Genomic DNA, 12509 nt, shown 5'->3' with positions numbered 1-12509 from the left:
TGAGCTTCTGCTCATTAATAATTCAAGTTTTTGAAGGTCTGATTTCCATCTTAGACTGGTTTATAAAAGGGAATAAATTGAGATGAACTTGTCCTTTGATTCTTGGTCATGAACCTTGTGCATGAACATGGTTCATACAGATCCTTAAAACCTTGAAAGTAGTCGTTATTTAAGATGGTAAAATCAGAGCCTTGAAAGTTCTTGATATTTAAAATAGCAAAATCAGGGCCTACAAAGTGCTTGATATTTAACATAGAAACATCAGGGCCTTGAAAGTGCTTGATATTTAAGATAGTGAAATCAGAGCCTTGAAAGTGCCAGTTATTTAAGATAGCAAAATCAGGGCCTAGAAAGTTCTTGATATTTAAAATAGAAACACCAGGGCCTTGAAAGTGCTTGATATTTTAGATAGCAAAATCGGGGCCTTGAAGGTGCTTGATAGTTAAGATGGCAAAATAAGGGCCTTGAGATTGCTTGATATTTAAGATGGGAAAATCTAGTCCTTGAAAGTGCTTGATATTTAAGATAGTGAAATCAGAGCCTTGAAAGTGCCAGTTATTTAAGATAGCAAAATCAGGGCCTAGAAAGTGCTTGATATTTAAAATAGAAACACCAGGGCCTTGAAAGTGCTTGATATTTTAGATAGCAAAATCGGGGCCTTGAAGGTACTTGATAGTTAAGATGGCAAAATAAGGGCCTTGAGATTGCTTGATATTTAAGATGGGAAAATCTAGTCCTTGAAAGTGCTTGATATTTAAGGTGACAGAATCAGTGTCTTGAAAGTGCTTGAAAACTAAAGTGTTAGTCAAAAACATACTTGAATGTCTTTGAATTTTTAGAGGGAGATGAAATGTCACATGCACATTTTTCTGGAGCAGTTGTAGTCTTGACTAATTTTGATGGGAGGTGGGGGATTGATTGAAAGAGAAAAGTCCATATCCTAAGTTAAATAAGTGGTACATGAAGTGCATAATTGATCCATAATTTGTTGTTTTGAAATGTATGAAAAAAATATTTTAAAACACTTCATACTGTCTTATGATCTGTCAGGAATAATGTCCTTTAAAATTGTTACATCTGTTTTGGAAAGTTCTAAAATGTTCTTGTATTTTATACTTCCAAATCTGCATGAACTCTGCATAGCTAATATGTATAACCAGACGTGATGTCACTGAATACACCATTAGATCTGTTTCTTGGCTGCCCACTTGGCATGTGATTTCCGTGCATTATGAGAGGGCAGATCAGGCCTGGAAATCATAAAACTCTTGACTTCAAATTTGAGCCTGAGATTTCATTTTGACCAATCAAACAAGACTTCACATTTGAAATATCTTTTCTGAATTGACAGATAGTGAAAACTAAGTTTTAATCTTAAAATTGGAGTTTTATGATCTTCAAACCAGGATTTGTGCTATTTGTAATTGGATATTATACATGTGACTAAATAGGGTATTGGGGTCAAAATTCATGGTCATGGTTACTTATTGTCATTGCTATATTTGGTCCCTTACCATTACAGGTGGACTTTGGTAAAGACATACACTCAGGTGGATAGGAGACAGATAGATAAATGGGATAATAAATAGATACAGATTTATTGTGTTTGCTAGTGTAGCTAACTTTGATAATCATATTTTACACCATGATCATGCTGTATTGTTTTCCAGAGTTCAAATCATAAAATAGAATCTTAAAGTTTTTTTAAATGTTTAACTCATGATTTACCTCTGAAAACATTGGATTTTGGTATAAATGTTCATCTTTCGCAGAATCTGATATAAACTGCAAAAATTCAGCATGACTTGTTTGATGTATGGTATTGATGTACTGGTGATAGTCATTGTATCAATTCAGCCACTGAGCAATGTGGTTACTAATCTGAGCTACCTCATTGTTAGGGCACCAGATGGAAGTGCTGGTGCTGGAGCCTCTTATGTTACATGTTTAGGCTCGAATAAACAGAACACAAGAAAGAGTGAAAACAACAAGCTTTGACAAATTTAACCAATTATTTATTTCCCTGGACATGTAAAGAAAATAAAAAGATTCCAAGCCCCACAAACAATCAAATAAAATTAAACACAAATTAAATCAAATATGCATAATAGTATGGAAGCTTGGAATATTGCTTGCAGTCAGAATAGCTAAAGAACCATTCAACATATTCTGATTGAATTTGCTGAGAATATTGTCTCTTAGATCTAGATGTGCTTTTTATAGGTTTTCTTGTATGTACTGGTTTGGATAGAGTTACTGCTGTTGTCAGTTAACTTAATAATTTTACATTTGATATTTTGCTTCTAATCAGAATAGTTCAAAAGCCATTCAACATATTTCAATGGAATTTGGTAAGAATACTGTCTCATAGATCTAGATGTTTCTTTCATGGGCTGTTTGTCATTGACTCTGTTTTTGACAATTATCCCATTTGTTCATTAACTTATGCATAAAACATTAATCGGAAGAATGATGTGGACTAATATTAAAAAAATACATTAGACAGTGTTCCTTCTTTTTAATACTGATGTTGTGTACTGATCAAATGATGATGTAGTCTGTCATTTTTTTAACACAAAGATAATACATTGTCATTGTCTTTTTAAAATAATTACATACACACTGAAGCAAAATTAATACATTGAAGTCATTTTTGGAGCTTCAGATAGTCTGGTTGTAAATAATGTTTTCCCATATACAATTGCAAAATGCAGAGTTTGAACACATGGTGTGATTAACTCAGATTTGAAATGATTTAGTTATGTCTTATATTTTTGTTCAGTTACAGTTTTTGGGAGGTGCAGACAGACAGACATATTTTTTTCTTCTTGAACATAGTTAACATAAGTTGTAGCCTCAGTGTTTATTTATGTAAAACTCCGATCCATACATGTGACCACTGCACAGAGTTAATCTCCTAAGTGAGATTCAATTGGTATGATGCTTTGAGGATATATACATTTTTCAATAAGTAATTAGACATATTAATTAATTCAGTATATTATGTACACTTATATATTCATGAACTCATTTTAGATTTTAGACTTGGTAGACAGAATGTGACAGCTCCTATTCGATCCAATCCAGCACCACAACAACCTCGACCCCATACTGCCCCTATAGTTGCCAAGTGCTCAGTAAGAAACTGTGATCGCTATGGAGATCCTGCCACAGGAAATATGTGCACTGCTCACTTTGAGAACACTCAAAGATCCAAAATCACCACAGGTCAACTAAATGTTCCCCCAATTTTACAGTGGAATGCTTCATCTGTTAGTCAACAACTGATCCATCCCATCAGTCAGAGGTCGTCTAACCCAATCTCCCAGGTGACCTATTCTGCTAGCACTAGTGCTAAATTACAGCCTTTTCTACACAGGTCAGGGACACAGGAAGATAACTTCACAGCGACCTTGACAAACCTTGAACGGAGCCAGAAAAGCAAATCCAAGTGCATCATCCAGGGATGTTTGAATTTTGGAAACTCTCAAAACCAAGGCTTGTGTAATGAGTGCTACATGACAAGATTAGGACAATAAACATGTTTAATTCTACCAGATTTCTATGTCTGCACATTTCAACATTAAAAAATTGTTTTACTAAAACAGATTGATAATAAGGTATAGTTAGTGGCACTTTGTTAAGACTTGTCATTTTGTTTTCTCATCATTTTATGAACATTTCATTCAAGTTTTCATTGATTTTTTGGATCTTGTTTATATTAATTGCTGGAGAAAATTACAGGAATTTTTTTATATATATACAAATTCATGATATTTTCAGTTAATAATTTGATACAGTTGTTGGTTCTCTACTGAAAGCTGTTAAGTGTAACAGCACATGTTGTTATATTGCTTTGTATCTTTTTTTACAATTGGTTTATTATTACATTTTCATATGGGTTACCATGCCAACAGAAAATCTCTCAAATGATTATTGGATCTAAATGAAAAGAGTAAATTTACCATCTTTACTAACTTATACGTTAGATCCAATTGCAAGCTGCTTCTACTCAGATCTGCTGGTGCATACTGTCCCTGCAAATCTGGGTCTGTGCAGTTTGTTAGGAGTAAGTTTAGGGTCTATTCTGTTTACAATTGGACTGGACTAATGAGTGAGTACTTGGAATGAAATGATTCATCCATGCATTGAGGCAGCATTACTTTTGCCCTGCTGATACATACATGAGTACAAGAGGTAGAGAATTGATACAAAACAGCAGTTAAGAATAACTGTTAGTTATGTTTTCATTATTTTACTTGAAAATTCATTTGAGACATATGTCACAGGCACATGTACTCATCTGTGTAAGCTACAAAGAAAAATCTATTGACAACACCCACTTACCCTCTACAAATTAACACAAGGTGACATGGTTTGTAATGTTCTACCCACCTTGCTGATTCCATGCTAATTATCTTATCCCAGCTGCATATTCAGCATAAAGGAAACGGTTCAGTTGTGTTCCCCATGTAATGAAATGCTTGTCATTTAATAACCACTTTTGTTATGAAGTTACTCAGTTGATTTGTATATTGTCTACATTAATATAATTTGATTGATACACATCTGGTGTGCCATTCAGTGATAAATGTTACATTGAATTCTCATTGGTGGTTATTGTTTGTTCCTGTCCAGGGTATACAGTAACCACCAATCAGAACTTAATATAGTTATTACACTCAGGAATTATTTGGGAAAACTTCATGCAGTAGTTGTTATTACATTATCTGTGAAGTTGTTACAGACATGGGGAGCAAATTTTGAATGTCACTTTTTATGTTGAGATATTCAATTAATGACGAGAAGTGCCAACAGGATAAATCAAATTAGCACAGAATCTGCGTGGAGCAGATTTGAAACCACATGAGTTTGTCACCTTGCAGACATTTTATTTGGGTTTTTTAAATGTAGACAAAGGGTGAGTGTTGTCAAAAGTTTTCCTTCTTTACAAAAAAGAGTAGCTTTGGCTCTGATAGCTGTTTCACATTTGCAGTTAGTACGTTTTTGTTGTTATTCATATACACTCCCACACCTGGACTTTTTCTTTACGAATATTTTGGTCAGTAATGTGCATACTGGAAATACAATCATTACATCAACATAGGTAAATGGGCACTACCTGCTACTGACATACCTTCTAAAGATAGAAAGACCATCAAGTTGATTTGTGTATTGATAATGTATTGTAAGCTGTGTATCTTGGATTTGTATATTTGGCACTGGTGTATTGTTTCACCTTTAGTGAGTACATAGAGTATCATTGATGTGACGACAAAATCTATAGTTTTTCAAATATATGTACATATTTATGACTGGTTTCTTAAACCTGTTTGTATGGTTATTCAGTGTTGGATTTACTTTTGTGATAACTCCATTTTCACTTTATGAAAACTTTAGTACAAAATAAAAATTATTTCGTGTTGTATAACTATTTAATAGATCATACTTATAATATATGATCATCTATTAACACAAAATAATGGAAATTTGCTGTCCGTTAAAGCACCATAAGATACCTCTGGTGGTGTGTGGTTATGTAAATTAATTTAGCCTGATGTATATTTAATCATTATAACATTAAGATTGTTATAACCGTAAATAACTAAAAACTAATTTTTATTATATATTGCACAACCATTCTCCTGTGATAGTTTGTTTAGAGAGAGAGAAAGAGAGAGAGAGAGAGAGAGAGAGATCAATGTCATTGATATCTGCCTACTGGTTTAATGAATTCCTACATTTATGTGTGCTTAATTTACATAATGAGAGAGAGCAGTTCAATAGGTTTCCACATGAATGAACACATTAGTGCATGTATTCAGGAAAATAGTTTGTCTTATCCATGTAATTATATTACAAACACCTTCATAATTTCATTAGTAACATTCTGTATTCGCCACTGAGAAAATTCACCATTTAAAAACCTTTCAGTGTCAAAGCTTATATGGAGTATTCAAGGCACAGTGTCCCACATTTGAAACTTGTCTGAGGTATTTTAAAACATGTCTCTCATAGTTCAGAATTATCTGACATTTTCTGTTCAAACTCCTAGAAGACACATTTTTTACATCACTAATACAGCAAGTTTAAATTACAATGTCTAATACTTGAGTCAAATAGACTATTTTAAAACACTACCATAATTCCATTTTTTTTATTTGGTTTGTGTTTTAAAGCACAGCAAGACAAGTGGGTTACTTATTTTTGAAGCTGTTGAAGTAATATGCCTTGACCAAGGACACACTAGTAGCAGGCTTGAGCTAATTAGATGTCAGGTAAACTCTCCTCTGAGCCAGTGTGGCTTGATCCATATCTGAAAATATCTGCCAGCTTAAACAATTCTGACTGGTTCTTTGAATAGAAGTACTAGGAAAAATGCCCCACCACTTGATTTATTTTTCCTTATAAAGTATGTTACTAAGGAAAAAAATCATACCCATCGGGTGTCACTTATTTAAACACATGTAACACCATACAAATAGTTATTGAATGAGTTATTTCTGGCTTGTGCACATTAAACTCAGCATTCTTCCTTCTGTCTTGATGTGTACACTAATGATTAATATCACAACTACTTAAGATAATTGTACAAACTAATAATGTATCAAGATTACTGTTGACTCCTTATTCTGCATATGAACATACTTGGATGTGTATTGTATCTAGTGTATTTATTCACATTGAGTCGTGTATGTAATATGTTTATATCTGTCATATCAGAAAATATTATAATACTTGTTGTTTTTATTGATGTGTACATAAATTAATTTAGGGCTGTTCCATTTAAACATACTTGGTGCCCAGGGAAGGGAGCTTTTAAAAAACTATATGTCAGGTACTTTGATTTTTCATAGTTCATGTTATTCTATATTCAGTGGGTGAGTACCCAACATTAAAATAGCCTTCCCTGGGTCCCAGGTATGTTTTACTGAAATAGCCCTTAGTGAGTTTGTTAGATATTGTTCATTGTTTTTTTTTTTTTGCTTTTTTAGCATACTAGTATTGAAATTAATGGGGGGTGGAGGTGGGAATGAATAAATAAGTTAATGAAATAGTAAGTTAATAGTTTTTGTACAAAGTAGAACTAATTCCACATTGCTCTAGTGTTGTCATCAAAAGTGAGTGCACTTCACTTTTTGATTTTGAACGTAATTTTTGGTTTTGAGGGATTTCATGCCTCAAAAGCCTATGGCATTGTGTTTACTTTCTTTTACTAAGAATAGTTTTTGTTTCTAATAATAAGGTACTAACTATAGTTAGGTCTTCTGTCTTTTTGACCATTGAAAGGCCAGTCAAGATAGATCAAGTGACATAATGCAGATTCTAATCCTGTGAACATGATTAAGTCAGATCAGTTGCCTCCTTTTATGTGCTTGGAAAGCTTCTTATTTCTCATATTTTGTTTGCAGTTTTTCATTTTTATGGTGAAAATTACCCTCTATTGTGATTTTATTCATCTTTGATGTTGCAAAATAAAGTTCTTTGCCTAACTTGTGGCTTTATTGTATTTTTAAGTCATAATTAGTCTATACCTGTTTTGGACCAGCTAGGGAACTAGCAAAAATGTGTCATGACATTGGCCATCTTGAAATTCTTGTTATCACTGCTAGCCATAAATATTAGGTCATGTTGATATTGTTCTTTCACCAAGAGTCTAATTATGATGTCTAGAGGTGGTCCTAAAATCAAATGGTACCAGTCTAATATCTGATATAGCTACCATGGCAGCCATCTTGAAAATCCAGAGCAGAATATCATATCAAGGTGGAGATTCCACCAGATGTCTTGTTTGTCCTAAATGTCTTGTTATTATAAATGAAAATGGTGCCAATCTGACATCCGATATAAAAAGAAATGGTCTTATCTTAAATTATGTTTGGCCAGTAGAGCATCCATCCCTTCAATGAACTCCTGTTAATTTTGAAATTCAACCAGTACAAAATACAATATCTTATGGGTGGAACTGTCAGACTTTGAACAATTCAAAAAGGTGATTGCTTTAACTCAAAATGTTCATGACTTTTCTTTATAATCCACGATAAAGAGAAGAAAAGACTTAAAAAGTTTATCATGAATATTACACATATTTAAAAGGTTATTAATTGTTTATGGTCATGCTGTTATTTATTTCTCAAGAGTTTTGTTCATGCCTTTTGTCCTGTTAAATGTAGTATGACCTGAACTCTACAAGTCCTCTGCATTTGCACTAGTTTGATTTTGAATATTCTACAATTCTCGGCATCCAGTTTACCTACATCATTCCATTTAATAATTGTAAACCACTAAAGATAAAAAAGATCATGCACAAAGTAGGTGTTGGTGACCAGTGTTTCATAAAAAAGAATATTCAGTCAGTTGAGGTATAACTCTTTGTACACATAGTTGAACAATTCTTGCTTCCTGTACATCCCTACTGGCAAATTGCTTAGATTTGTACAGCAATTATCAAGGATGAAATTTTCTTGCTGTCTGAAAACAGAGTTGGTTTTGATTATAACATGCTTGCATATAAAGAACAGGCATAAAGTAGGTTGTTGTGACCAGTCTTGTACCCTTTCATATAAAGTATGATTTTCTGTTCCTGACCTGTTTTATTTTAGCATTTGATAAAGTATTTTTATTATGATGTTATCTAACCTGTGGCCTCAAGACCTATCTATTTAATACTATATGTATCTGTTTGAAATATTAATCAGATGTATTATTTTGATGTACAACATTTGAAAGATCCCTTGTTTTTCCTTTATATCAGATGTCCAGAAAAATATGTATATAGTTTTTTTATTGAATGTTTTCATTGAAATTAAACCTTTCAGACATTTAATTTGCTAATGTTTCTTGAATGTTATCTGTAAACACAGATGAGATAGCCAGGACAAGGAAGATTAATGAGAGTATTTGTAAATTGTATAAATTGCTTAAGATTGTAACTGAAGCAACAAATTTATTTCTCCAGAGCATGTTCAATGGTAAAATATACTTCTTTTTTATATTAATCTGACCTACTTTATTCAAGAATGAAGTATGAAGTATGAAGTATGCAAACTGTAGGCTTTGTTACAATAATTTTTTTAAATAAAAGAAACTTGTGTAAAAGATATTTTCTGTTAAATTTCTGTTTGTAGGAAATGGAAATGAATCTTTTTGTCAAAATTTGGTTGCATTTGGATTTTCTTTCAGAATGTTAACATGTTAGAAATTTAATACATTATGCTACTTTCAGGAGTGTAATATGAGGTTTATGCAACATTGGAAAATATTGTCATCAGCCTCCCAGCCTTCCTTGTTTATCTATGCTACAGGACACATGTAGCATGCATCAGAATGCCGTAAATATATAGCTTCATCAAATTATGAAAATGGCATAAAAATCCTGTAAATATCTAAAAGTTAAAAGGCAAGATGTAGTCATTGTGATTTGTTTATGTTTAAAAATTTAATGACTTTTTGTGAGACCTCTCTGGTGGCCTAGTAGTAGAGTGTCCGCCTCAGATGCAGGAAGTCGTGGATTTGATCACTGGCTGAATCATACCAAAGACTTACAAAAATGGTACTAACAGCTGCCTGGCTTGGCATTCAGAATTAAGAGCTTAGTGTTAGGACTGGTCGGCCTGGTGTCAGGATAATGTGACTGGGTGGGACATCATGCTACATGATGCGGCATGATGCCCCAATGCTAGACATTACTATAAACTGTTACATCGCAGACATTGTAGCAGTATAACTGAAAAATTGTTAAAGCTATGTTAAAAATCCAAATCACGCACACACTGACTTCTTGTGTGATAGAAATATTACAAATCGTCCATGATATGACTGTGTTATTTAGCATTTAGGTTATTTTTACGTAACAAAATAATTCAAATTTGCATGTTAATGCACAAGAGTATGAATTAAGTCTGATTTGTATTTGATGTGGCTTCTTGAAAAATGTGCAGTTTCATTATATAAAATATATTGAGAAAAATAAAGTAAAATAATTATAATCTAGGGACCAACCGTCTTTATGTTTTGTTTTTGTAATTAGAATTTTGAGATACAAAACTCTATAAATTCTGTACTCGTACTTGGTTCATATTCTCATTAGCATAATTTAAAATTCCCTATATGAAACCCAGATTCCCTTCCTTTGCCATTTATACTTAACCATCTTCACCACAATACATAAAAACAAATTAAAACTGTAAATCAACACATTTGGCATATCTTGACCACCCCTGCTACAACAGAAACTGTGACTCCTTGGACAAGCCTCTCATTTTGGACAATTAGGTGAGATGTGACCACACTCCTTAAATGTGTAACATTGTCTGTCGTTAAAATATGCAACCTTTCCAGATTAAAAATTTCCACTTAAATTAGCACCATTTTTCATGTGTTCTGTAGGTCTCTGGTCTTTAGGCTGATTGCCTAATTTATTATACTGTTAGACCACATTCTGGGTACATCACCAACCTTCAGCAAACTTGGTTAATGACAAGTCTCTGAGTATAAAGTTGGTAAGACCCTCAAATGTAATTTGTACCATATCACATGCAGTTCATTGTTGTAAATAATTTTCATCCAAAACTGGTTGAATGTTTGGCTGTTCTCAGATTTATTGTAGTTAAACTTCTTGTAGAACTGCTTGTCATATCACATCATAATTTAGCTTGTTGTTCATGGGAAGATGCGAATATACATCCAGCACTTTACCTTCCAGCAATGTGCTGAGAGGGGGCAAGCAGTTGTCCTTTTTACACTTCCAGACAATGGCATATTATTCAAACCTGTGTCCATTTTATCCTTGTCATCCTCCAAGGTGAGGGTGGGGGGAGATTTTGGGTTTCTTAACTTGCTGGAATTAATGGTCCTGTTCCTTCTCTCTCTCTCTCTCTGCAATTAATAATAAGATTTTTTCTTCTTATTCATATAACAAAATAAATGCAATATGTGTATATGATGGAACAAACAGATTCAGGAATGATACCTGTGACATTTATTCACAGACAAGATAGGGTTGGCTTCCTGCTCATTTCTGACACAATTTTAGTGGGATAAAATGGGGTTAGGATTGGGTGTGGTGAGAGCACTGAAAATATAATTTCGTTAATGAGATTTTTGTATTCGTTGATATATGATGAATCAATCATAAAGTCAGAATAGGTCTAGCAACATGATGCGCACCGAGTTCATCAACAGATATGAACAATGTCATTTCTAAATGGAACTAATCATAAAACTATCTTCAATGCACTGAATTCATAAACATATATAAGAAAATTATATTATTTCCAAACGAAACTAAAATTTACCTTCAATGCACTGAATTCATAAACAGATATAAGAAAGTGATGTCATTTCTAAATGGAACTAATCATAAAATTATCTTCAATGCACTGAATTCATAAACATATATAAGAAAATTACATTATTTCCAAATGGAACTAAATAAATTTACCTTCAATGCACTGAATTCATAGACATATAAGAAAATTTCCAAACGGAACTAAATAAAATTAGCTTCAAAGTATAGATTCATCATTTCTAAATGGAACTAATCATGAAATTTTCTTCAATGCACTTGCACTGAGTTCATAGACAGTGTTACGTATATCTGATTTAATTTATATTCATTTCAATTTTATTGTTTTTTTTTCCAGCTTTAAGTTTGCTTATTTTATTACATGCTATTATAAAATAATCTTGTTTATGTGATTTGGAATTTTTTCTCTCAGAAAATCTGTTTAACCTAACTCTAATTGTAAACATCTAAGGCTGACCTAGTTCCTGACCTTAATTCAAAACTAGTAACAGCCATGTGAACAAGTATTTTTTAAAATTTATTTTTAATGTTGGAATAATAAGAGTGAGATCGAGGCTGTATTGGATTATGACCCTAGACTTGTAAATAGTTTTAGTTAAATAAGCGACTTTTTAAAATTTTATTCTTAGAGTAAAATGATTCGTTTTTGTCAGGGCCATGTTATGTGATGTAAACATGATCACGTGACCCTCATATGGGTACCTATTCTGTGTCTCAAAATTGCTATATAATCATTGTTTTGTAGAAATAATCTCATTGTGGGCTTAACACACTGATGCCAAGTCATTTTCTACTGTTGTAGCAAGTTTTCGAGTTATGTTATTTGTCTTCTAAAAAATTAATTCGTTTCTCTGGGAATATAAGAGTGCTCATACAGAATTCTTGAACAAAGACATTTCCTAAAACGTATGTTTGGATTTCCAACACCGGAGTGTTATTTCTTGTTTTTCTAGAAGGAACTGTAGACATCAACACTGTACAGGATACAGCATATGTCGTCGCCTTCCATCTTGGATTCTTCGTCAGGACTCAAACTTGAATTCATTAGAACATTTCATTATTATGACTTTAAAATTTTATTTGCATACTATTCTTGGATTATTTTTGGATTTGATTCTTAAAACCGTAAGTTCTTCTATTTTTCTTCTTCATTTTTACAGTATTTTTCCAGGGAAATAAATTATTTGTTAAATTTTTCAAA

The 12509-nt window shown here is 32.7% G+C and overlaps 1 protein-coding gene across 3 annotated transcripts in view; it reads left to right on the top strand.

The window, feature by feature from the left end:
* Window positions 1-9997, top strand: part of LOC149789831 (uncharacterized) — a 66907-nt gene extending 56910 nt beyond the window's left edge. For 2 of the 3 annotated variants that reach the window (XM_089971831.1, XM_089971830.1), the window contains exon 5: window positions 3037-9997. In XM_089971831.1, coding sequence (XP_089827957.1) covers window positions 3037-3539 — 503 coding nt within the window. In that variant the 3' untranslated portion in view covers window positions 3540-9997. The remainder of the gene's footprint in view (window positions 1-3036) is intronic. The other variant, XM_089971832.1, reaches the window with a different exon arrangement.
* Window positions 9998-12509: the final 2512 nt, after the last annotated feature.

This window comes from Sinohyriopsis cumingii, chromosome 10 (assembly GCF_028554795.1).
Source record: "Sinohyriopsis cumingii isolate HCF-2022 chromosome 10, ASM2855479v2, whole genome shotgun sequence".
Taxonomy (NCBI): Eukaryota; Metazoa; Mollusca; class Bivalvia; order Unionida; family Unionidae; genus Sinohyriopsis; species Sinohyriopsis cumingii.
Note: the sequence above shows the minus strand (reverse complement) of the source record. Positions and strands in the feature narration are given on the sequence as shown.